Source organism: Synchiropus splendidus, chromosome 9 (assembly GCF_027744825.2).
Source record: "Synchiropus splendidus isolate RoL2022-P1 chromosome 9, RoL_Sspl_1.0, whole genome shotgun sequence".
Classification (NCBI taxonomy): domain Eukaryota; kingdom Metazoa; phylum Chordata; class Actinopteri; order Syngnathiformes; family Callionymidae; genus Synchiropus; species Synchiropus splendidus.
Genome location: NC_071342.1, coordinates 10412219 through 10435502, shown reverse-complemented (window position 1 = coordinate 10435502; position 23284 = coordinate 10412219). Strand labels below are relative to the sequence as shown.

At 40.9% G+C, this 23284-nt stretch overlaps 1 protein-coding gene across 1 annotated transcript; it reads right to left on the bottom strand.

Annotated features, from left to right (window-relative positions):
- Positions 1–1330: 1330 nt before the first annotated feature.
- LOC128764925 (transmembrane protein 26-like) lies at positions 1331–8657 on the bottom strand. The gene is made up of 7 exons (XM_053875211.1): positions 8392–8657; positions 6566–6662; positions 6340–6420; positions 4825–5045; positions 3922–4007; positions 2779–3064; positions 1331–1778 (listed from the first exon to the last, which is right to left on the bottom strand). Exons 1-7 carry the CDS (start codon positions 8580–8582, stop codon positions 1460–1462), a joined length of 1281 nt encoding a protein of 426 aa, XP_053731186.1. The 5' UTR covers positions 8583–8657; the 3' UTR covers positions 1331–1459.
- Positions 8658–23284: the final 14627 nt, after the last annotated feature.

Genomic DNA, 23284 nt, shown 5'->3' with positions numbered 1-23284 from the left:
CATAAATGAGTTCTGATCCTGTTTGATATTTGGTGATGTCACCACAAATGCTCTCTTTACAAGACTGAGCTTGGTGCAGGCAGTGAGTCCTGGATTGGTTGAACATCCATGTTACTATCAGTGACTGCACGCTTATCTGTCGTTCTTTGTGTGTGAAGGACAAATTGCAACCACTTTTGACTGGAACACGTACTCCAGTATTTCCAGTTACCTTTGTTTTTACTGATGGATTTTGCTCTTCAGCCATAGGGTCTTATAGTCCTTTAGAGACAGCAGGTTTACATGGGCACCAACTTGAATTGTATTTTTTTATTCACAGTGATTGGCAGTATCCACTCTTCTTTTTCAGTCGTACAAGCTTGAACCACATCCATGATAATTTCATCATTTTCCTAGTCTACTGTATGAACGCCCATTTTTGAAGTAACTTTGCAACATTTTGCGTGATTGTTTATTCCACAGCGGTTAGAGTACATGTTCATATGCTGGACATGATTTTGATTTGTGATTATGTCCACATTTACTACATCTGTACTCAACATTTTTCTCTTCATGGTCATGCTGTTGGGGTAATGTTTTCTTCTTTCTCTGTTCTTTGTGTATTGCGTGGACTAAACTTTCATCCCGCTCAGCTTGTGCTTGGTAGTTTCGGCAACACTACACATACTTTCACGTTTGTCCAGTGTCAGTCCTGTCTCTCTTAGCAGCCTTTCTCTGAGTGCATTGTCTGATGTTCCTCAAACATTCCTCTCTTTCACGAGGAATCTCCTCACATTTTGCTAAGTGTGTGGAGCTCTGCCATGTATATCAAAAGGTAGCCCTCATTTTGAACATGGGTGAAAAACTTGTACCTCTAAAAGGCACCCTCATCCCCAATGCCCTTCTTTAGCAAAAACTCGATTTTAATTCTGCTTGATCCCAATGAAGCATTCCACACTAACATTTGACCACACAATTTTCCTGGATCACCTTTGCTCTGGGGTCAGAATGAAAGACACTGCTCTCTTCCATCCTGTCTCTCTGACATTACATTTATGTAATACCCTCTAAACGATTCCTTAGTTGTCGCTCACTGAGTTGTCCTCCTTCGTGGTTGAGCAAGTGAAAACACTTGTCGCTGTCAGGCAGATTACTGAGCACATGCCAATGATCTGTTTGCAAAAGCAAGAATTCTGCAAGTTCCTGAGCTACCACAGAGACAAACACTGCCCACCCCTTTTAGAGCCTGTCACGTGCCAAGTCTAGGCTGTGAAGTACACAGTAAATGGGAGCCCCTCTTTCCAGCCCCAATGCTTTACAAAATTCAACCCAAATGAAGCCAGCTCGCATTTCACAATTTATTCAACAGAAAAGGCCACACTAGGCACCAATTATTAACAAGAATAGTTTCACAAAATGTTGAGGTCTCTTAAAAGCCCCCACACACAATCAAAATTCAACAAACAGAAAATACCCTGACTCAAACAAAACTCAAAACAGGGCTTCTTGTGTTCAGCAGCAAACAAAAAGGCACAAAACCACTGAGGAAGTATACAAACTGGCACGACTCAAAGCGACCCTTTTTAGGTGTGAAACAGATTGACAGTAACAGATCAACCAAATACTTCACCAAAGAAACCACAACCGGATCAAGCCATTCATTTGGGGCTGGAGGAAGAGATAGGGAGAGAAAGCGCCGGCAGCAGGTGATGTTTAAAAGCTTCAGGTAGCCAATCATCTGAGGACAGCAGCCTGGACACGCCTTCCCCACCTGTTTCCAGGAAGCAGCCACGGCCATTCTGCAAACAGAGCAGCAGCAAAAAATACAATACAATACAAAAGAAGAAGACAATGTAGGAAAAAAAGGACAGATCACACTACGACCAGCCGCAGCCGGATCATCTACAAAGACTGCTTAAACTAACTCCTTCCTGATGGGGAGGAGCAGAGAAGAAGAGGGTACTTCTATCCATGCTAGAAGAACACTGAGGCAAATATACACTGCAGTACTGGGAGCAAAAATGTGGAACTCACAAAGGAAATGAGGCTCTGAATGTGAACACAATTAGGGAAAGTGGGAATAAGGAACAGGCAGCAGAAGAACTGATCTACACTATGCTCCTTTTCGATCTCTGAGAAGAAATATTGAGAGAATTGTAAGCACTGCATCAGTTAAGAGCTCTAATGGTAAAACATTTGCTTTACTAAAACAAATAGAATAGAAATAGAAATAAAGAAAATGGGACTCATACACTATCAAAGTTTGTTTAGTAGTTTAAAAGTGGGCTAAAAACTAAATGCAGAACAAATAAAAGTGTTCCAAAATGTGAAGTGATAATGAATTATTTTTTTGTCATAAAGCTGAGGCAAATTATGATGAAGATTTTTCTGATTCTTCTGATATTTCCAGAATAAAATCAGATTACAATAAAATCGTAACAGTTATTTAAAATAAATAAATAAATAAATATATATTTTTGACATATATCCCACCCCTTTCTGGAGACATTTTAAATTAAATACATTTTTTTATTTGTTTCTGCAAAGAGCATGCTAAAAAAGTTGAGAGTCAGTAGCTCCAATTTGTTCACTTTTCAACTAAGCACAATTGTGCTTTAGCTGAGGTTCCATTGGTAGTGTGCCTCGGGATTTTTTTCAAAAAATGAAGTGTGCCTCGGCCTGAAAAAGGATGAAAAACGGCTGAGTAAGCTCACTAGAAATGAAGGATCGCACAGCGGAAACTTGTATCAGAAAATGAGCTTTGGTCTTGTTGGGATGCGTATCAATACTTGTTCTCACGGATCAACTCTGTCACTCCTGGTCCTGGACCGACGAAAGTCCACGCAGATGACAACCAGCCTGTATAAGTTCAGGATCACCACCAGGAAGTTCTTGATCGCATAGAAAACCAACATCTGATGGAAACTGGAAAAGCCTATCATGACGAGGAGTCTGGCCACCAGGAAGGGCCCATCCTGGATGAACAAGGCCACCACCACGTTCCAGATATCTGTGCTGTGTTTACTCAAGAATGACACCTCCTTGACCTCCTGGTCCCCCTCGCCATCTGATTTGGTGTTCACCACTGCTGAGAGACACAGGAAGTTAGAAATGCTGACTCATTATAACTACTAAATGTTTCACTTCGTAGTGCACAATGACTTTACTGAAAGAAAGCTTAATCAAAAAATAAATAAATAATAATAATAGCTAGGAAAGAACGGGGACAGCGCATACCACTGCCACTCGTGTTCTCTCGTACATTTATTTTTAATACCCATTACTGTTGACCGGCTTATATTTTATCCACAAGAAGTTCTGAACACGTCTAAACCCTGAGTCTGATCTCCTTCACTTTGTCTCCGAACTTCTCAACAAGCTGTCCCTCACCCCGTTCCTAAGTCTTTCCTTGTGAACCCAATGAAAACCTTAGCGTCTCCAATTCTGATCCATTCAGCTTCCTTTGTCTCAGAGCTCTGTAAACAAAAACATGGCAGGTGTCACAATTGTCTTCTCTTCTGTCACTGACCCCCATTGTCAGTCCTCTCTACCAATTCCACTACCTTCTCCACCTCCTTTAACGTCCCCCCCAAAAAAATATTATAGAAAATGTGGAGGTACATAACTGGGCTTGACTGTCGAGCTAAGAAGCTACTTAACTTCAAATGTTGTAAATTCATTGTGATAGGAAATGTCTATTTTAAGTGTAAAATAAGAATTTAACTCTGGAGATCAGACCTTTTCATCCTGTGATTCTCATTTGCCTGGTACCATCAAAAAGATCATATCAGAACTTCCGTCTTCCCTGTAAACTAAAATCAAAATATGACTACAAAAGATCGTTGCACCCAAACCGTCACACTTTCTACAATCCTCACCTGTTGAAGGACATCTCACCTCTTTCTGTCCACAAAGTCAAAGCCTGTTCGAGGACGCACTGACCTGCGAGCTGGAAGGGGAACTGCAGCATGCTCCATGTCCACACGATCAAAACGATGTAGACCAGCGGACGGCCGTATGCTTCGGAACTAAGAAAAAACTGAGATGAGTCACCAGAGCTGTGAACTCTTCATCTCCTGGGTTGGACAACAACGTTTGTAAATGGCTGTTTAAAACATTTCAGACTGCAATTTTTAAATTCTGTTATTGAACTGAAATTCAAGTTCAATTTATGTCTTTCTGACCCCCAAGTCATGTTGATCCGTGACATTTAGAACTCACGATAACATAAATGAAATCAACAATATTGAGCCCACACCGTAGCCCTGACTCAACAGAGAAAAGATCTTGGTCATGAGCCCAAGCGTTCTTCCAGCACCACTCATCTCATAAACTCTGCCTCATGCCTTGAAGAACCATAGTGAAGGAAGAAGCCACAGAAGATGGAGGCTTTCCCTTCCCTTTAAGGATGGGATGAGAAACCGAGTCCTTATCTTTAGTGCTCTGGAGTCCATCAATGCTTATAAATAATAAAGGATTTTTAACAGATACAAACGGCTGAAATGAGTTTTCTCTGACAGGTGGCAGACGTCTCCCTTAGAGATAGGGTCAGAAGTTATCAGTCAGAAGAGACTCAGAGTAGAGCCACTGCCTCTCCATGTTTAAAGGAGTCAGGTGAGGTGGTTCGGGCATCTCATGTGGAGGCCCGCTGGGCACCTCCCTTAGGAAATGGGGGGAGACCAAGGGATCGACCCAGGACCAAGTGGAGGGATAATACAGTATCCCTTCACTAGCCCGTCTCGGGATCCCTCAGTCGGAGCTGGTGGATGCGCGACCATTTGAAGCTGCTGACCCTGTGACCCGTTAATGGATAAGCGGATGAGGATGGATGGATTTTTAACACACTTGATGTCGGAGAGCGTCTCGCTGGTGAACTCCAGGATGTCCGCGGCTGTGCCCACCAACATGAGCAGCAGCTGAGAGAGCTCGTCTTTGGTGACCCCGCTTCCCAGAGGAAGGAGCCACTTCCCCACGATGAGAAGGATGAGCAGGATCTGATGGTAAGCCAGGATCACGGTATAGGGGCAGACATTCGGCATGATAAGACCCATGATATAAACGATTCTCTGGGGAGAGTCCAAAACATTTTATTTTTATTAGGACTGTTGCATCACAGGCTTGTCAAACCCAAGGTCCATGGGCCGAATCGGGTGCACTACACACAAACTGTTATTTTGCTTTCACCAAGGACGACAGCAGTGAACCATATGGGTGCAGAGTTTGTGGTTTATGGCCACAGGGAGTCTGAAGAGAAATTAAAAATTGAACATGAAACCAACTTTAAATTCTAGGAGCAGTTCAGATCATTTTTTTAATGGTCGTCTTTCAAGGAGATCTTGGTTCATGAGATGGACATGCCGTTATGACCCTGACAAATAAAAATCCTGAGTCTAGCATGGCCGAGACCAAGACCTTGTAATTGTGATCTTGGATCGGGGATTTAGACCAAGACTACAAGAGTACAAGAACACTTCTAATGCCCGTCAGGAAAATGGTTTAAATCTCATCTCTATACATGATCTGTTCATGGGATGTCACTGTTGCTGTACATTATGAGACTCGCCCCTCTGAGGGATGGTAACACGGGTCAGCAATAATAGCCATTGTGAATAATATTATGGGCTGTATGTCACAACATCAAAGACCAGATGAGGCCCAGGGACCTAGGCTTTGACTAGCAAGACAAACATGTATTAAGAGACTGTAGTGTGGCAGTCAAGACCAGATCATAGGGGCCAAGACCACGAGCAAACTGGGTACATAACAAACTACTTGTTTGTTCCAATGAAAGCACTTCAGATCTTGATTAATCACATGCTTCTTTGGCAGTCAGAAATAAATGTGTGTGTGTGTCGATATGACGGATAGAGTATTCTGTATTCAGTTTGCTCTGCATCAGGTTTTTAGCTCAACTGCAAAACGTGAAAAATTGGACGCCCATGCAATACGTTTGGTTTATAAGTTACTTTTGTACAAATATATGTGTACAGCGTCTTTTTTTTTACACAGCCAGTTATGTTAGTGGACAACATTAATCCTGGTGTGTCATGGAGGGGAAGGGGATGGGGGTGGAGTTCCGGGTTGGGGGTGGGGCACGTGGGGTGGCTATGGACGCCCTGTTGCAAAATTCGAAGTAAAAGCCTGTTCTGCATGATCTGGTCTCAACACGTTCTTGACAACAGAATGAATATCAAAAAGCAGCCTCGCCACAACATTCTTTCGATATGTTGAACACCTTCCCTACAGCCTTCTGGCTACTGTGAGCCAAAGGAAAAAACAGACTATCTTATCTGTCTATCCTTAAAATACTGCAGGTGTTGTTGTACACATTGCGCAATTTTCTAACCGCCAGGTTTTTACCTGCATGCGGCTGAGATGCATGCCATCTATTGCCGTTGTGTTCACATTGTAAATGCTGTCCAAGGAGTCCAAGTTTGTGCACTGAAACAAAGTGAAAGAGTCTTTTCATGTCGCACTTCTCTCTTACACATCGAGACAGCTTGAATGTAAACACTGGATGTCGTACGCCGTAGTTCCAATGAACTTTGGCATTCAAGTGGCGGTTGTTAGTGCTTCTTTACGTCACCTTGTCGTACTTGGGTAAATTCTTGCTGTTGTGAAGCTCCAAGATCCAGATGGAGGGAATGATGCTGCTGAGGAAGAAGAAGATTACAGGAGAAAACCTGCAAGAAGAACAGCTCAATGTAAGATGGAAAGCCATTAAGGATGTCTGTAATTATAGTTTGTGCATATCTACATTTATGAGATGACACATCATGAAATAAAAATCACAGTGACATTTATTAAAAATAAATAATTATGAGGCACTATTATGGTAGAATTATTTAAAAATATGCCTCAATAATAGAGAGACATAATTAACTAAAATTAAATGAAGAACATACACAGTCATCAATTAACTAAGTCTAAGTTGTGAGGCAAAATTCAAAGGGAGAGTGCTATTATTGTGATATTTAAAGGCCTTAAAAAATTGATATGACATGACGGGCAAGAAAAATAATTTCCTCTGATTCCAATTCAAATGTGAAGTTAGCGCTTCTTGCTTTTAAGTCTTCAATGCGACTCAATAATAGAAGATAAAATAAAAAGTGATACAATAAACATTTTTTAAAAAGTTTCTAAATGACAACAACTACAGGCTATTTCTGACTAAGGGGGCCCTTGTTCTATCTGACTCAGGAGCAGTTAAACAATAGAGGCTGCCTCACCAGCAGAGTATTAAGGGAAAAGGGTTGGGGTGTAAGGAGTCACGAAGGAGAGCGCCTCAGGGCCTTCGTAGCAGATATTCAACCGTACATCCGCCAGGGCTACCGCCAATCTGACGCCGCAGCTCGAGAGGAGTTGGCTCTTCATGCCTTCCTATGGGGTCTTGCACTAGAACAGCTACGACAACATGTCCGCCTTGCTCCACTCCTGGACCACAGAGAGAGAGTCGATCATGAGGAAGAGGAAGCTGGTTTGGAGGAACTGTGTCAGGTCTGGGTCCCAACACCACAGCAGTCCGTCATCCAACAACGACATTGTCCAAGCCTGAATGGCTATTACTAAAGGTGTGGGGAACCAGGTCGCATCGCCTGGGAGCTGTCCAGACCCTGGGCCAAGAGGTCAGTCCAGTCCACAGTCGGGAAACGGCAGCAGAGTGACCCAACAAGACCCCCAACAAGGATAGTGTGTACAGGTTGGCCATCTTGGAGCCAAAGGATTATATTTGCACTGTTGGCTTGAAGAACAACCATGCAGAGGCCAGGGGGACACAAGGGTTGCTATTTCTCTGGTGAGACTCCAATCAGCGTTGAGCCAAAACCCAACTGAGGACAGTCACATGGAGAAAGCTGGTAAGAAGACAAAATGGTGCTGCAGGAGATGGTGAACGGATTTTGGTCGGCGGACGTCAAGGAACAGCGCATTATTGGGCTGGGCCTATGGAGGGCTCGTGTCGACGTGGCTTGACAGACCATCACCCTGTCAGTGCAGGCAGGTCCAAAAAAAGAAGACAGAGTAACCAGCCAACTAGCCAATTACGCTACAACTGAATCCCAGTTCCACTCCATTCACTCCTAGAATCCAAAGGGTGACAACAGTCTACAAAGTTCAGGAAACGTCTCCTTCGCCTGAGACCACAAAAGCTGTGCTAGACCTCTGATGCTGCAGCAATGAAGGTCACAGCCTTGAACAGAGCAACCAAATATAGAGCCTACAACTTCATCGACATTTTCGCTGCCAGGGAGGAAGATCGCACACAGCCTGTGTTTGTGTGTGTGGGGGTGGATGGAGACGAACTACGTTGCAAAGAAGAATTAAATCATGACCCTATTGTTTAGCTTACTGAAGCAGAGAAGAGATGCATTGCCTCGAGAACATTGAGGGAATCTTGACGATACATGAGCTCACCATTTATAGCCTTGCCCCTTCCTCCTCTTCAAAGTTACGATCGTCTCTGCCACCAGCGGCAGCAGGAGGACTGTCAGCAGCCAGTACCAGCGATTGCCCTTCAGCCAGATGACCCTGGAAATTGCCATCACACACAGCAGGACGAACAGGGCCCTGGTGATGATCGCACATACGACCTTGATGGCACTCATCCTGGGAGAGTGGTGAAGTAAGAACTTGGAACTCCAGATGCGTCGATTCACTCCAAGCAACAACAACAACTGATCTTGTCCGGGCTAGTTTTCAAAAAGAAGAAGTTCAAGCCCTGCCACTGTGGTGACATGAAGAGGGCGGGTTTGGACAGAGAGTTTTCCTGTTGGGATTGAATGATGAACACAGGATGAACAATAATAATCTAGTATGCGAGCAGCAGGGTACAGTATTTCACCACTTTTGGACCCTGTGTTTTCATATTTTCTCCCAAGAGTACCTAACTGCAGATAAGATGGCAGACCTCATTCCTCTAGATGCCGGATCGCCATGCTCCATGCACCCCTGGACCAGAGTCCTGGTAGCCTAAAGTAGATGATCTGGGCCTATTTCTGTGCGTACGTATATGTTGAATATGTTATTACGGTGCTGTATAATTGTGTCGTTGCGTACGTAAGGTACATGCATGGTGGCATTAGAGTTACGCTAGAATAAAATGTGCAAGTATTATCCACATAATATTCGGTCTCTTTCGGATAAGAGCCAGTAAAACGGAACCCGAAGATATTACAGTCGCGACGAGGATGGGATGGCTCTCATGACAAACCATCCCTGAGCATCTCCTGAAAGAAGTAGTTAGCGCCATAGCTAACGCAGCTAGTCGAATGATCAGTGAATACTGAAAGAAACCAGAAGATTTTGAATCTTATTTAGAGCGACTGGACATGTGGATGATGGTGGATGCTAAAAAGGTCAGCGTGTTCCTGTTGGTGATCAGTGCGGATGCTTACAGACTTCTGAAAAAATTGACAAGCCCAGATAAACCAAGCAACAAAACGTACTGGCAGTTGTGTGAAAGACAGAGTGAGACCTATAAGTGCAAGGCCATCGTAATTGTTGAAAATTTCGGTTTTCAAAAATGGAACCAAAGCGAGGGTGAGTCAATTGCGGACTATATTGTGGCGTTAAAACAACTATCAACGCATTGTTATTTGGCCACACACTCTTCAATGATGCTCTCCGTGACCAGTTTGTAAGCAGACTGAACAGGTAGGAGGCACAAAAGAGGCTGTTGTCAAGAGAAGGTCAGGTGTTTCAGGAGGCGTGTGCGATTGCAGTGGTTATGGAAACAGTTGCACACAAAGCACAGGATTTTGCTGGAAAGTTTAAAATGACAGGGACTGTGAATAAGGTGCATCAGGAGAAAGATAAAAGTACACGAAAAAAGGATCAAAGGGACCTGTGAACCCCGAGTCATTAGAGAAAAATGATCAGAAACAACAACAAGGGGAAAAAACTGCATCCTGTGCAGACACGCAGATTTAAAAATGAAAAATGTCATTTTTGCTCAATAGCATCCAGGTATTTGCAGTCTTAAGGCGGTGGCCAGGTCTTATACAGTATGTGGTGGCCAAATTTAGACAGGGACATAGAAAAAACATAAACTGTGAGGCCTGCCAGTCTGTGAGGATGCTGCCTGCTGTCGCACTACTACGCCACTGGAAGTGGCCGACTTGCGTGTGGCAAAGAATACACATAGACTTTCGTGAAAAAGACAAACAACAAAACCTTGTGGTGGCAGTTGACAGTCACTCAAAATGGCTTGATGTAGTCCCAGTGGCAATACATATAATACAGAAAACCATTGAGGTTCTCAGGAACAGTTATGGATCTCATGGTCTGGCGGAGGAAGTAGTATCTGATAATGAACCGCAGTTTACTGCGGGTGAATTTAAGCCGTTTTTGAGAAACAATGGCATCAAACAAACATTGGTTGCGTATCATCCAGCGTCCAGTGTGGAACTGAAGAGAGGGCAGTGTAGACACTCTAGGTGTCCCTGAGGATCAAGCTCAGCAACTACAATGTCACTGTAGCAAAAACTGGCTAACTTCCTGCTGGTGTACCGAGGCACACCACAATCTGTGACTGGAGTTACACCAGCAGAGTTGTTTCTCAAACGTCAGTTAAGAACCAGGTTTAGTTTGCTCAAGCCAAGTTTACAGAAAACCATTGACAAGACAAACAAGACAAAAGATTCACCTTGACAAGTCAAAACCAAAGTTGAGGAACTTGGTGTCACGGCATAAGATACGGATGAGAGACTTCCGTGGAGAAAAAGAAAAAATGAGAGAAAATGCTTATTGGTAATATGGAAATGTTAAACTTCAGTTAATTTGAATGTTGTTGTTGAATTATTAATAATAATAACGGGACAAGTGTAATATATTGATATATATTTCTACTTATTTCCTGTATTTAATAAAGGCTATTGCTGTCTGTATTTGTTGAATATGTTATCATTACAGTGCTGTGTAAACACTGGAAGTCTAATATGTGACTATGTATTATTATGAGTCTTCAACTCCTGGATCAGCAGAAGACCTACTGACGTGTAGCCAGATGCTACAGATCTAAGTTCAACTCATTATGAGGCAGCTCGTGTTGTTTTATAGCATCCTATGCTGACAGGAAAAAAATAAACCTTGTTTCAATCTCATATCTGGAATAAAGAAAAACAACAATGCAACACTGCATTTGGGACGATAAGTTAGACGGTCACTTAGGTCGCTTGTTTGAAATAGCTTGGACTCATTGGACTTCTTTTTTTCAGCTTGGAACCTTGAAACAATTTCTTCTTCTGGATCCTTATTACAAGCTGCAAAATAAAGCACATATGTTCTCACTCTATTTTCTGTTCTCGCTTTACAAGGGAATAAAACAGCCCACAGAGATATAGGTCCTCACAATGATGTTTATTAAATAAAGAGACACAATCTTGACGTAACTCAAGCAAGGCTTTTCTTGAACCGGGAGAGTTTAATCTGAACTTCATTCCAAGAGCCCTTGAAACTCACTCTTCAGGCGTTACACTCACATACTGTGTATACATACGCTGTCACATGTTTCTTCTTGGCTCTGCACCGTCACACTCCAAAGTGACCTACAGTGCCCTCTGCAAGTCCAACCGGTAACCAACCGGTTACTAACCAATAATGTCAGATCACTACAAATCTCTTGACGGTAACATGCTTCATGTAATATACTTTTACGATTGTCTTCGAAATACATTACTACATTATTGAGATGATTTAACCAAGTGCCTCTGGGTGACTTTTGGAATTTTGGTAATAAATTTAGGGTACAGAGAACGTATTACGAAGTACTCAACATTTAAATTCTTCAATGCATTAAAAAAGTGCAAACATCATGTAACATCATGAATCATCATGCATTTCAGAATATATAGCAACCTAAATTTAGGTGAATAAAACCGCTATTTTGTTACAATTTAGTTACTCTATATTACTCAAATACACAGGCGGCATGGAGTCGTGATATGCAAATTAGTTGATGATGTCATACTGACCGGGCATGGGTCGGTTCAATTATGGAAGAGAAGGATGGAGGGAGGATCCTGTGACCGTTTACTGAGAAGGGTGGAACCCAAACGCAAAATGCTGAGGGAACGAGGCAGGAATCGTTCAGTAATTTAATACAATAAAATAGTCCAAAATCCACAGAACACAATCACAAAATATCAGGAGTCCAAATGTCTCAATAGTCCAAAATCCAAAGCATCCAACAAACCTAGGAGAAAACTAACAATGAACCAAGGGCGCATGAATCTGGAAATCAAAAGGACACGCATTGTTGTCAGGACAACACACGGTGGGGAGGAAAAAACACAACCAAAGACTCAGGCACCAAGGCAAAAATACAAACTTGAAGTACCAACAAGACAAGCATCAGGAATATTACCAGTTTGGAAACATTACCAATCTGGAACAAGGTGGTGTATAAAGGCTGCCTCCAGCAGGTGGTTGAGGATTTCTTCAAACTGTGTGCCAAAGGCGAAGCTCGAAAAAAAAGAAAAACAAAGAAAGAAGAGCTGAGAGCGGAAGTGCGAGTACAGAATAAAACCAAAATAATAGCAGATCACCACAGATCTCGAAGAATGAGGTCAGGAGTTAGGTACCTCTCGATTAACTAAAGAATTTTGAGCCAAATATGAATAAAAGCAGTTTTAGATTCTATATTTTTTTTTCTTATGACACGATTAATCCCAAATAATTTAATCATTAAATATATACTTTAAATGTATTTAAGCGTCAAATGTATACATGTGTGACTACAGTAGAAGTTGAAGTACAAAAATACAGTAGGGGAGTTTTTGCTGTTGTTCAGATCAGTAGTATTAGTATTTTTTAAATGGTTGTTCTATAAGAAATGGTTGAAAGTGAAGTGGAAATACAAAGAACTGAGATGATGTCTTTGGTAGGAAGTTTTATTCTTAGTTGTTGTTGTAGTTGTAACAAAGTGGGAAGAGCAAGATAAGTGCGACACTGAAAATATGTAAGAAGAAATATCAGTGGTCTTTGAGTTTCACCAACTGCCTTGTCTAGTTTATTTACCTTCATTTAACTCTGTTATGTCCACATTAACTTCATTCACTAACGTCTTGATCTTGGATCTTAAATACGTTTTTAAAATAAACAAAGTAATTTAATTAACAATGACATAAAAATAAAATGAAACAATGAATACCCTTTACTTTATTAGTATTTTCCATGAGCGCACACAATTTAGAGCTTCATTTTACATTTTTCATGTCAATCTCATTTGTTCCAATCCGGTTTCAAATCTGTCTCGCTGTCGCCCCCTGCTGTGCGTTTGTGTAAAACGCATTTGTACCCTGTGCAAACTCGGCAAGACCGTCTGTCTGGACGGAGACGGGATCGCTCTGCTCTGAGTCCCCGGTGGAAGCTGTTTTATCACTGCGCCGGCGTAACACTATAGCTAATTTTGACAGACAGCATGAAAGGAAATGGCTGGCTTTACACCTTCGTATTGAATTGCATAGAAAAATAAAATGGAAAGCTCCCTAAAAGTCACAATAATTCATCCAGAGAATTGTTTTAAAATCAACATTAGTCTGCAGACGACTCTGATCCTGTCAATCGCAGCTACTGGGTCACTTTCAGTTATCTTCCAAAAGGTGGCGCTCCAGATCCAAGCTTCGGCAAAAAAATAAACCACATTTTAATACAAAGAAGAATGGCTGTTGAGAAAAATGGTTTGTCTTCACTGGCATTGTCATCGGTCGGAAGTGTTACTATTGTGTATTTCAAAACGAGCAACTTGTGACCAATATGGTTAAATATTATGATTTTTAGATTTTAAAAAATGGCTTAAACTATATGGAATTATTAAATCTAGACATTACCAACCACATGTTCTTCGTGATATTATTATTATTAGTGATGCAAATCTCTAATTTGACTCATCACAACACAGCACTTGCTCAGTACATTGAGTGCAGTTACTTAGTCACAGTGCACAACATTAAGATACAAATCAGAAATAAACACATGAATCTGGTAATTATTTGCAGTGCTTCAGATAAATCAGATTCCCACATCAGGTCCCTCTGGGATTAGAACCCCGCTCCTGTGACCTTGGTTCAATCGAGTGCTGAGGCTCAACAAACATATTGTTATCAGTTTCATGAGATAAACAACATGTATGCAGGACCAGTGTACTGTATTCAGTAGATATATATTATCACTGGGTTCTCATGCGGCTGCTGTTGTGCCCCTGAGCAAGTCTTTTATTTGCATGTTTGGACCTACCTCAGTCATAGAGTGGGTGCGTTCAAGCAGAACCAGGCGGGCGCTGCACCGATCGGTGAGAGGTTGCGAGACCAGGCTGTTGCAACGCCTAGTTAACCTGTAAGACACATTCTTTAATACAGTGGTACCTCAGTTTTCGAACGTCCTGGAATTCGAACAGAGTTCGAACAAAAATTTAGACATTTTTTTGCTTCGGATTTTGAACGAAAATCCAGAACTCGAACAAAGGTGTAAAACCTTTCCAGTTTCCGCACTGGACCGTGGTCGAGTGTCACAGGGGAGGTGCTCACTCTCGACACCTCTGAGACTCGAGCACGCACTCCAGGGTTTGAGGTCCTGTTGTGGGCTGGAGCTGGGACAGGGATGAGGCGAGTCTGGGACAGAGCGTTACTTGGTTTATGACTTTGTCACAGCCAAACTGCACAGAAGCGCACATTCAGAGCTGGACACGCACCGGGCACCTCTTCACTTCTGGAGAGACGTCACTCACTCGGCAACCCCTCCCACATGCAGCGGCCACACACATTTCAGTTGCTTGCATCTGTGTCGGCATCCACTCATTCACGCTCCATCATACAGTGAGGAAACAGTGATACACACTATTCACACGTGAATACTGCATGCTTCTAATTTTGATCTTTTTGAATTGCCATGAAAACATGACAATCCAGTACCGACAATCGGTGCTGCGCCCGCCTGGTTCTGGCCAAACGCACCCAATGGCTGACAGAAAACAAACCAAAACGTTATTTACGGTGTCAAATATCTGGCTAACAAGTGGAGTGGCAGACGTGTAATAAAGAGGTCGCTGGGTCAATCCCAGATCAGCTCATTCACCCCCCCCTTGTCACTGTCAAAGTGTCCATCAGCCACCCCTCCTCCCCCTGCAAGACTACATATTCTGACCTAAAAGAATGTAACTTAAGTGGATCACAAACAAAAGGTCACCAGTGACAGAGCAACTATGAGTGAAACCGCATCTCTCATCCGGTCGGTGGGTCAGGCTCACCTCACTCGAAGATGTACGAACTGGAGTGATATTGATTAATATTACAAAATTAATCAATTGAAATAATATGCAGAGTGGTTTCTTCAGTGTTGACTGTATTGTTTGTGTGCGTGTCGTTGCTGTGGCATTTTTTCCATTGTGAGATGAATAAAGGCAATCAATCAACCAATATGATAAGAAGTACTTTTTATCGTGACTGTTTTTCGTCTAGAACGGAACATTTTTCAGGCTCTAAGAGACAACATCAAAAGGACAACAACAATATTATTATTATTATTAATAATAATAATAATAATAATAATAATTCCTGCATGTGTGCACTTGCTACTTTAAAACCCCTGTATTATCGTCTTGAAATAATAAAATATGTTTAAACAATGAAACTGAAATTGTTTGATGGCATTTCACTGTATTTTTTAGTACCTTATTATAACAATTATTAGTTGTTATTGAATAATTAATAATAACCATCAACAACTCATGAATAATGATATGTATTGAATTGCATTTATTTATTTACCCATTAATATTAAATAAAAACACATATGTCAAAGCAAAAGAGCTTGAAAATTAATAACTTTTACGTTTACTTGAATAAATACATGCCTAAATGTACTTGTTTGTCTTGAACACTGCAGCAATGTGTAGCTGTGCAGTCGACTGACCTGAACCTGTTTAATCATTACAAGGTCAAGCCTGTCAAGATATGACGTTTTTTAATTGGCTGTTGAAAATCATGTTTGGCCACACCCATTTCATGCATTCCTTTCTCTTGTTGTCTATTTGCTTTATTTCACTGCAGATGTCTGTTTTCCAGCCATGTCAGAGTCTCCACAGGCAGATTGTTTCCCTAAATATAACCTGTCTTTGCAGGTCGCTGGGGGAAGCAGGTGGTTAAATGCTCATGTTGCTCTTCTTTCTGGCCACTCATTGTTAAAATACTGTCTCCAACCCGAGCCCTGCCGTGTCACACATGTCAGGCATTTGCATCAATGAAAATGGACTGAAATGGGTAACACATGACTCGTACTATCTTAGCACCGACAGCTGTAACAGGCCAAGCACTTATTGGACAAATACGATTTTCTCCAGATCTGTGTCTTCAAAGCGTTTCCAGTGTGGAATCTCTGACGCGGGCTCCAGATAGAAAGTGATATCGGATGGGGATTTGGTGTAAAACGTATCAGGTTACCTTAAAAACATGTCATTGAGGCTATTCATCGCCCCCCCCGCCCTCTGCATTTTTCCCCTGACCCTAACCTGACAAATCTGCATTAGTCATATAAACAAAAGACTATTATGCGGCGCAGAGTTGGCTGCTGCTCCCCGCTTGGCTGGCAGTAAACAGCCTACAGATGTTCTACGCTGATATTAACCACTTTAATTTGCTCTGTGAGAAAAAGAGACGACATAGCTGAGGGATTAACTTCTCATCATGTATCACACACGGCGAGGACGGCGATTTCATTTAGCCTGAGTGAAGTTTACAGTGAGTGGGTTTTGCATAGGTCATTACTTGTCTCAAAATATCCCCCTGTCACCATAGCAACAAGGAGTGACTGCTAAATTAGAAAGAGATGAGTTATTAAAGCTCACAATGCTTTCATGTCAGTAAGCTCTGCTTCTTTGGCTTCATCCTTGAGAAAGATGATTTATGTATCCTAAACGCATGAACACAGAATAATAATAATGCAGTTTACAATGCTCGGCTTTCGCTGCAAATCCCACCGAGAGTGTTTCAGAGCAGCTTTACGTGGTTACACAATGGTCTTGGTTCAAGTTAGTGGAGCGTTTCTGGGTCATAATATTTGTTGTTGTGATAGCTCATCTTTGAACTCACCAGACTTTGCTGTCCGCTTCTGCTGTGGATGTTGAATTCTCAAGCTGTTTCTGGCTCAAAAAATGCTGTTAAGGGCAAATTCATTTACCATATTCAATCAGCAACACAAATATATTTGGGATGTAAAATAGCGTTGACTACTTTTCAAAGCTTCTATTTTTGTGGCGCAATTTCAGTTGGTCATTCAAATTAGATTTGCTGAAATCATTTCCTGCTCATGTTTAATATTAAATATCTTTGGTCTCTCAGACAGGTGAAAATACCTTTGGCGCGACACACAGGTGACCATGATTTAGTGGGTGTTGGTTTTATACACAAAACACCAATTTCTGTGACTGATCAACACAAAAAGTGGATATAGAGGTGTGCTTGTGTTATGTGAACGAACTGTTGCAATAGGAAAATGACTAGTTTGGGGCACCGACGCAGAACATGGCAAGCACTGTTTCAGGCGATCATTAGTTGGAAAATATGAATGCTGGCAACAATTCGCAGCACATTAACCAATCACAGTCCAGACTTTAACATGACGTTTGCAGAGAGGGAAAATTCCTCAACAAGAATAAGTTAAATGGAAGATAACATGTTCCTGCTCCTCTGAAAGATCTGATAGACTCAGAATTTGCAAATCTTCGGTCTAACCTTAGACCCGGCCCCAGCAGACTGACTTATTACGTGCGACTTGAGAGGCGGTGGGGGTAAGTCGCTTTGGTGGCAGGAAACCAGCGACTACTTGGGAACAAGAAGCGTGAGTCACATGAATGTACCTTGATGTCTAAAATGATGTCCGTATACCATAAAGACGCATTTGCTATGCAAGGGCCCTATGATATCTGTGATCACGGAACTACAACCGGTTCTTCAGTGTCACGTGGCGTAGGGGACGATAGTATTAGTGCCGACACAGTCAAAAATAATTGTGAAATAACAATGGCAAAAAATAATGTATACTATATTCTATTCAATATTCTGCCCTCTTGGTGTCAGAAGTAAGATGGTGACCATTGCTAGTGAGTGCTGGAAGGAGGATGGAGATTGAGGTCCAGTGTTGAAGATCGGCTTCTTTTTCATGGTGGCTCTCCACCTCTGTCTCCATGGTTCATATTTTATATTAATACTTGGTGATGACGCTTCATGAAACGGTGTACTAATTTTCTGAGCTCAGTAGGTGGCGCTCTACACTGAAAAATAATAGGCGGTTTCACTGAAATTGCTACATGAAGCCAAAGATCAGATTGACTGAAAATGAGGACAGTGTCTCATGAAACCTCATCACTAGTTCCTGTGATGCTACTGAGTTGAGACACCCTTGTCCAGGAACATTTCACTTCGACCAATTGCAGTTCCTTGAGTCATGTTTGTTGCTGATTTTCAGACCCAACAGTTGGTTAAAATGGTTGCACACCTAGAGTTGTTTGACACATGCCTGACTGGTAGGGTGACACGCTCCATTGAATCATCGGATCATACACATCTGCTGACATTTATGTACCATTTACAGGAGGGCGGAGATGCCGATGTGTTTCACAGATGGTAAACGCTGAGTTCACTGTCCTCAGCCCCTTCACAGTCACTGAGAGTATGACCACAGTGCGTAATAACCCGACTGATGTGTGAAACACAAAGAGCAAATCGAAACGCTGAGATCAGATTGCGTATTGATGTATTCCTCACATGTTCAGGTGACCTTTTAACTAAAGGATTGGCTGCGTTCCTCCTTTTTAAAGAATCTGACCCCATATCCGCATTGAAATATCCATCACTCACTAAAAAAGGCTTTTCCATCACTCTCATCTTTTATAGTTATACCCTCAGACATTTACATAAATGCATTATTCATGCTTCTAATCCTGGTTTCAGATGTGGAGATATAAAACAAGCGCTCTGTGTGTGTGACTGAGTGTGTGCGTGCAGGGCTGATGTTTATGCAGATAGTCAGGGAATGAAACAGCCTATTTTGTTGGCGGTATATGCATTTCTCACGTCGCCGAGCCGTTGCCGTCTATGAGACAAATTTACATTTGCTGCAGCAGTAATAACCCAACAGAATTTATGAGGCCAACCCTTGTATACACTTGAGTTCACGTTGCACCGCCGCATGATGGTGTTTGCCATGTGCTTATTAAAATGACTCACTTGACGTTATCAAACAATTCTGCTCTATTAGGAAGAGATGGATGTATGTTTGAGTGATTATGATTTATTCCTAAATTATCATGGCTGGATTTAGACTGCCTCAGTCAGCTGGTTTTGATTATCATTGGATGAGACTTTACACTGCAGCTCAACATGGCGGTACTACGACACTGAACCTTCATTTAAAACCAGCTCCAACATACCACAGAAACCTAATCCTTTTACTGCATGTTGGGTGGGCAAAGTGAAGCCCGGGGACCACATGCAGCCCTTCCTTGTATTTACACGGCCCTCACAAGGTCAGTTTCGTTCCCTTCTTTCAGATTGAAACGTAAAATAAATAAATAAAATATATTGGAGGGCATTACGTTAAGAAAAAAAAACTAAATATTGTAATGAATAATTATAACTTTTCAAATATCTTGAGCTGATACATGGCATAAATATACTGTCCATTTTTAAGAGACGGAAATTAAGGCGCTGTTTCTTGTCCTTTTGGCTCGATGGATTTACACATTAGTCACAGAGTATAATGTGGGCCCTTTTGGAAACTTAATAACCCACCCATTAGATTGACCAACTCTTCTGCACTAATATGGAACTGGAAAAAATACTTAGCATATGTATTTATTATATGTTTCATGCAGCATGGTAGCAAAAAAGCATGGCAATACTTCGAACTCCAGGAGCTAAATCTGGCCCAAAAACCTAAACACAGTTCCAATGTGTGATGATATTGTGACCCCTGAAATAAGACACAAGACACTCCACAATAGACACCACTAAACAAACTGAAAAACTTTTATTTTATTTTATTTTATTTTATTTTATTTTATTTTATTTTATTTTATTTTATTTTATTTTCAGGGGGCAGTAGTGTTACAGTGCTGCCATAACACTGAGGGCCCTTAAAGACAAAGGATTCAAAGTGTCCACAAGAGCACCAAAATCTAATCCAAGCTCAGATAGCAATCCTGAAAGTTCCATTGCATGTTCATGTGTGAGCAATTCTGTATCCAAACAAACCTAAATAACTGTTAACATAATAATAATAATAGCTGTCATCATGCTGCACCCTCATATATAGAGCATCAGTCATAAAAATCATTTTAATTTGACTTCCACTGCATTTAATTCAGGGGGAAGAAAGTAATGTCATCATTAAAGCTTCTGGAATATCGCAAAACATCATTAAAAACATCATTAGCGTCATTCGCCAAAACCACATTATGTGTTCAAATGCTCTCCTCAGACTTTATGACATTACTGTGATAAACTAGAATAGGCTGTCGTGACTAGATTTTGTTACAAATAAGTGAAAGGGATGTCAGAATCATTGAGAACATGAACGTCTTATTTATGCGTCTACATAATCGCAAGTGGGTTTGTTGCGCCATTGAAATGAAATTTATTGCAAATAAATTGGGTCAATGTCTTAATTTCCCTCCAGTAACTGGGTCGCATTACCAGCTGTATATTCGTCTATCATCAATGGAAAGTCCCCGGACATTAAAAATCCATCAAGTAAATTTGAGTGGCGCAACGTGTTTCTCAAGTAACTCAACACCTGAGTCTTTGTGTGAGTCTAATCGCCCGACAATGGCCTTCGTCTGCAGGGTGACTCTGCGGAGTAACCGGAGACCTGTGTGATGCTAAAGGGCTAATTTTAAACCTTCAGACTCATTAGAACAGTGTTAGCTTTCTGTCCGTCCAGCCGTGTGCGTTCACCTCCACAGGAAACCAAGACACAATTTCTGGAGGGTTATATTTAAACAGGACACATCTACGGTGAGAATCACTAGGATTTTGGAGATTATGTCAGTATTTAACTTGGACGGAGGCTTGTATCCAACTGTGTGGCTGAATGTTAAACAAAACCGCTTATAAATATAAAGATGAGATCATGTGAAAGCATCAAAAAAGTGTATTATGTGGAAATGGATGGATCATGCACATGAGATTAAAGAATTCTCTCAGTCTTCCTAATAGATATCTCTGTGCTTCTGTAGATTGATTGTACTGTTTGATGCATAATTTATGGTTTGTGCAATCCATCTTTTCAATTACAATATTCAGCACTGAGCCCCATCCCCCCTTTCCAGCCAAGCAATCAATTTACTCATTTGTGGATTCAAAAATAGATCATATAAGTGGCAAACATGCATCATATATGCGGCTTGATTTTTTAATGGAAAATCTTTGCATTGCGCTCCTTGTATTCATGACTATAATGCTTTTCTAGTCATAATAATGCAATAATTACAGCTATTTTATTATTCAAGTGGTGAGCTGGATTACATAATTTAGAAAGAAATATGTTCTACATAAAACAAAAAGTGTGAATGGATACATATTTATATCAACTACTGGCTCCTAAATCTGTCGCCAGGCAATATTGGAATCATTGACATTGAAGTATATTTATACAGTGTTTCTCAGCACAAAAATATTGATGCCTTCTCAGCCTCACTTGATCAATATTCAGTAAATGTGTGACAACGCTAACACGTGTTAGCAGGTCAAATAGCATGAGAGTAGTGGCCAAAAAAATGTTAACATATTCTCCTTGCAGTGTGTTGTGTGAAGGATGAATTTAAAAAAAAAAAATACATGTTTGCTCATTTCTAATAAAAAATGTCAGAAGAACAATAACAAATGCAACATTGTTGTGAGGCGCGACAGCTGCGTCGTGGTGTCATGCTAGCCATTAGCTGAAGGACGACTTCAAGCAGCTAATGTTTATGAATAAGTAAGTCAATGTTGTTGTAGTTTTTGCAGTAGTATTTTTACAGCTGGGGAAACGTATTAGTATAGTTAGTCTGACCTAAAATAATGTGTCACTTAATACACCTCACAATAACAAAAAAAACCTACGAGAGTCCAGCGCCACCTATGTTCCTTCTAGAATCTATTTTAAGGGCATGTGTTAATTGTACAATTCTTCAAAGTCAAGAACACTATTTTAAATGTAACTTGTGATAATATCCCTATGTTATGGTTAATTTTTATTTTCCTCATGCAAATCTCTTCTGTTGTTATTTTCTTTTTCTCATTTGAGTTTCTATAGAAATATAAACATTTTTTTAGGCCCGACTCGATTCAAATTGATCAATTAAATCACAGGTTTTTCATAAATTAATTGTGATTAATCGCTTTGGAATATTAGACACCATAATTATCGAATTCAAGTCGACTCAAGTTGAAGTCTTCTCATCAAAGATGTTTTGGTTATGATATCTATGCTGTGCACCTGGAATTGTTGCTGCGAAAATATTCCCTGCAATAGTTTATAATGATTAATCTGTTAATATTTTTATTATATTATTATTATTTTTATTTATTATATACATTTTTTTATTATATATTTATTTATTTTATTGTATTTTTTTTTTTTGCCCTATTTATTTTTTTAAATACATCCACTTATTCTCTACTGTATATTGGCTGTGCTGTATCGCAGTTATTATTCCTTCAGTGCACTGCTCTTCATCCCTCTTCCTCAGTGTTTGACCTTCGAAGGTGATCAAATATACGATGAACCTTGTGAAAAACACACAGCCGACAGCCAGACTGAGCGGATCCTTGTTTACTCTGCCGCACTTCACTGCTGTGCTGATAATACCGCTTAAAATAACTGTTTCCTCAATGTCGTGCAAGGAGAACGTTGCAGCTGCAATTCAAAAGATTCATTTAAGGAGAGCTTTTAGGGAGTTATAGGGAGGACGCACTCGTATGTCTCTGGCATTCCTTAATTCCCATGAACCTCGGCGTTCAAATATTACTGTAGCTGTAATAAAGAGGAAGACAACAACGCCCTCGGGGCCACACATACCTGCCCCTCACGCACGCACTCTTTCATTTCTAAATTCAAGTATTTAAATCCAGAATCAACAAATGAGAATTAAGATACATTTTTATTCATACTGAAAAACAAGTTTTGTCTTGTGTTAATTAAGATTTCTTTTTCTTTTTTTTCAACTGAAGCAGTGCTTCAGGCACAACACTACAAGACATGCGAGACACACTTAGAGTATTGAGTGGTGCAAATATGCCCAGGGACATCACCAACATTTCATAACTGTTTTAGT

Bases quoted from the DNA above. Each gene is read 5' to 3' on its own strand.
- LOC128764925 (XM_053875211.1), bottom strand. From the start codon at position 8,582: ATGAGTGCCATCAAGGTCGTATGTGCGATCATCACCAGGGCCCTGTTC. The intron at 6,663-8,391 runs GTGAGCTCATGT...TTCTTCTTGCAG, and splicing joins AAGGGGCAAGGCTATAAATG to GTTTTCTCCTGTAATCTTCT. The intron at 4,008-4,824 runs GTGTGTTAAAAA...GTTTTTTCTTAG, and splicing joins GAGACGCTCTCCGACATCAA to TTCCGAAGCATACGGCCGTC.